Source organism: Sapajus apella, unplaced genomic scaffold (assembly GCF_009761245.1).
Source record: "Sapajus apella isolate SASKATOON/1434 unplaced genomic scaffold, GSC_monkey_1.0 scaffold22, whole genome shotgun sequence".
NCBI lineage: Eukaryota > Metazoa > Chordata > Mammalia > Primates > Cebidae > Sapajus > Sapajus apella.
This window is the reverse complement of record NW_022436962.1, coordinates 15,424,333-15,427,344: the sequence shown is the minus strand read 5'-3', so window position 1 is coordinate 15,427,344 and position 3,012 is coordinate 15,424,333. Positions and strand designations below refer to the sequence as shown.

Below are 3,012 nucleotides of genomic sequence, written 5' to 3'. Positions count from 1 at the left end.
GCCAGGCTGATCTTGAACTCTTGGCCTCAAGTGATTCTCCCACCTCAGCCCCCCAAAGTGCTGCATTTACAAGCATAAGCGAGCCACCGCACTAGCCTACATTTTTATATTTTGTTAGTATACAATAAAATACAAAAAAAAAATCACAAATACTAAGCAAAATCCTACTGTTTGATGGAAAATATGGTTGAATTACTAATAAACAGCAAGCATCCTGAACAACCTTACTTCAATAAAGTTGGCTATAGTTTTTTAACATCAAATAATCCATCTATTTATATTAACCTCTTAGAGATCCTCAGTTCCAATTAAATAAAGTGTTATACCTGACTCCCTTACCCACTGCTTAAATGTGGAGATCCCTAGTCTTTCACTGGTCTTCTCTTTCCCCTTTAAAAGTTCTCAGTAACGGCCAAGCGTGATGGCTCATGCCTATAATCCCAACACTTTGGGAGGCCGAGGCGGGTGGATCACAAGGTCAGGAGTTCAAGACCAGCCTGGCCAAGATGGTGAAACCCTGTCTCTACTAAAAATACAAAGATTAGCCGGCTGTGGTGGTAGCAGCCTATAATCCCAGCTACTCAAGAGGCTGAGGCAGAGGTTGCAGTGAGCCGAGATTGCGCCACTATACTCCAGCGTGGGCAACAGAGCAAGGCACTATCTCCAAAATAAATAAATAAAAAGTTCTCAGTAACTATTCACCTCCATGACATTAATTATTTATCAATCTGTATAACCTGGGCCTATATATTTCTCGTAAGCTCTAGATCTGCAATATCCAATATGGGAGTCGCCAGCCACTGTGACTCTCAATTCCCAAACTTGTATAAGCAATGAATGAATAATCTTTCAAATGAGCTATTTTTTAAAATTGTGGGGGATGTATTAATTATTGGACATTATTTAAAATCAGTTTCATTAATTCATAATTATACCTCAGATCTTAAATTTATATAAATCTGAGGAACATAAGTCTAGAGGCTTACCATTTTTACTATATCAGAATACGCTGATTCAACAATTACACCACGATTAGTTGAAACATACTCAACCAGTTCATTCAGTGTTGCTCTTTTAATTTCTTTGCTCTTCAAGTCTGAAACAGAGTCCATGAAATCAAACAGTACACAACACTGCTGCAACTTCTGACAGAAAAGCTCTTGTTGTTCATTTGAAGTGGCATCTATAAATAAAAATGAAGAAAAACTTAGAAATAACCTACTCAGAAGTTACTTTTATATATTTATTAATTCTGTAGAAGCTATTCACATATATAAAACTTCTTCCAGAAATCTAGTGAGAAATGTACCCATTTAACCCCATCATTCAGGGATTTATACTGGACTCCTCTCTCATTATTCACAATCAATCATCAAAAAAAAATTTTTTTTAATAGATGTGGACTTGCTACGTTGCCCAGGCTAGATTCAAACTCCTGGGCTCACGTGATCCTCCTGCCTCTGCCTCCAGAGTAGTGGAGGTCATGTGCCATCACGCCCAGCTAATCATTAAATGTTATTGATTCCATCTGTTTAACATGTGAAATCTGTCCTTTTCTTGTCATTCCCATTGCCCATTTCAGACTCCCCCCATGCCTCATCAGGAGTACAGCAATGATACTCTAATTGCTCCTCTTATCTGGTCCCATAACCACTACCACTCCTGACTTACCCTCCAAACAACTTCAAAATCTTGTTGAAATGAGAATCGGTGTCTTCAAGCTCCATGTTTTCCAATGATACCCCAATAATTAAATAATAAAGTTCAAACTCCTCTGAACTGTATACAAAGTGCAGTTGTCCACTGTCAAAAGTCATCTCTCAACCCTTTCCAGGATGCCACTTCACACCATACTCTCTGCAGTTCCCTGAAGATTACACAATGTTTCCTCTGTCAGGAATGCCCTTCTTCCCACATTCCAACCTGAAACCACCCTGGGAACTCTACCTACTTACAAAGTTTTAGCATAGTCCCTTCTTTCTTTTTTTTTTTAAATTTTTCATGTTTTTGAGATAAGGTCTTGCTCTGTTACCCAGGCTGGAGTACAGTTCTCAAAGGGTTTCCTTATGGTACCAAAGCTAAATTGGTTAGGTTATCCGATCTTACCCTAATGTGTTTTTGGTGCATATCTCTATTACAGTATTTACTGTGCTATATGGCAATTACATTTTACATATTCAACACCCCTCAACTAAAAGCGGGAACCAACAGCCAGGCAGTGGTTCACAACTGTAATCCCAGCACTGTGGGAGGCCAAGGTGGGCGGATCTCAAGAGCTCAAGACCAGCCTGGCCAACATGCCAAAACCCCATCTCTACTAAAAATACAAAAATTAGCCGGGCGTGCCGGCACATGCCTATAATCCCAGCTACTCCGGAGGCTAAGGTAAGAAAATTGCTTGAACCTGGGAGGCGGAGGTTGCAGTGAGCCGAGATCACACCACACTGCACTTCAGCCTGAGCAACAGAGACAACATCTCAATCAATCAATGTAAGAACCAAGTTTTATTTATCTAATTATCTCTGTCTTTCTCTCTCGCTACCTCTCTTTCCCTTTCTAAGTATCTAACACAATGCCTGGCACATAATAGGTACTCAAAAAATGAGCCAGCCAGTCTAGTGTCTCATGCCTGAAATCCCAGCACTTTGGGAGGCTGAGGCAGGACTTACTTGAGGTCAGGAGTTTGAAACCAGCCTGGCCAACATGATGAAACCCCCATCTCTACTAAAAATAGAAAAATTGGCCGGGCACGGTGGCTCACGCCTGTAATCCCAGCACTTTGGGAGGCCGAGGCGGGTGGATCACGAGGTCAAGAGATCGAGACCATCCTGGTCAACACGGTGAAACCCCATCTCTACTAAAAACTACAAAAAATTGGCTGCACATGGTGGCGCATGCCTGTAATCCCAGCTACTCAGGAGGCTGAGGAAGGAGAATTGCCTGAACCCAGGAGGCGGAGGTTGCAGTGAGCCGAGATCGTGCCATTGCACTCCAGCCTGGGTAACAAGAGCG

At 41.7% G+C, this 3,012-nt stretch overlaps 1 protein-coding gene across 2 annotated transcripts in view; it reads right to left on the bottom strand.

Moving 5' to 3' along the window:
- Positions 1 to 3,012, bottom strand: part of PPP2R5A (protein phosphatase 2 regulatory subunit B'alpha) — a 63,996-nt gene that overhangs the window by 22,880 nt on the left and 38,104 nt on the right. For both annotated transcript variants that reach the window (XM_032289169.1, XM_032289171.1), the window contains exon 2: positions 987 to 1,183. In XM_032289169.1, coding sequence (XP_032145060.1) covers positions 987 to 1,183 — 197 coding nt within the window. The remainder of the gene's footprint in view (positions 1 to 986; positions 1,184 to 3,012) is intronic.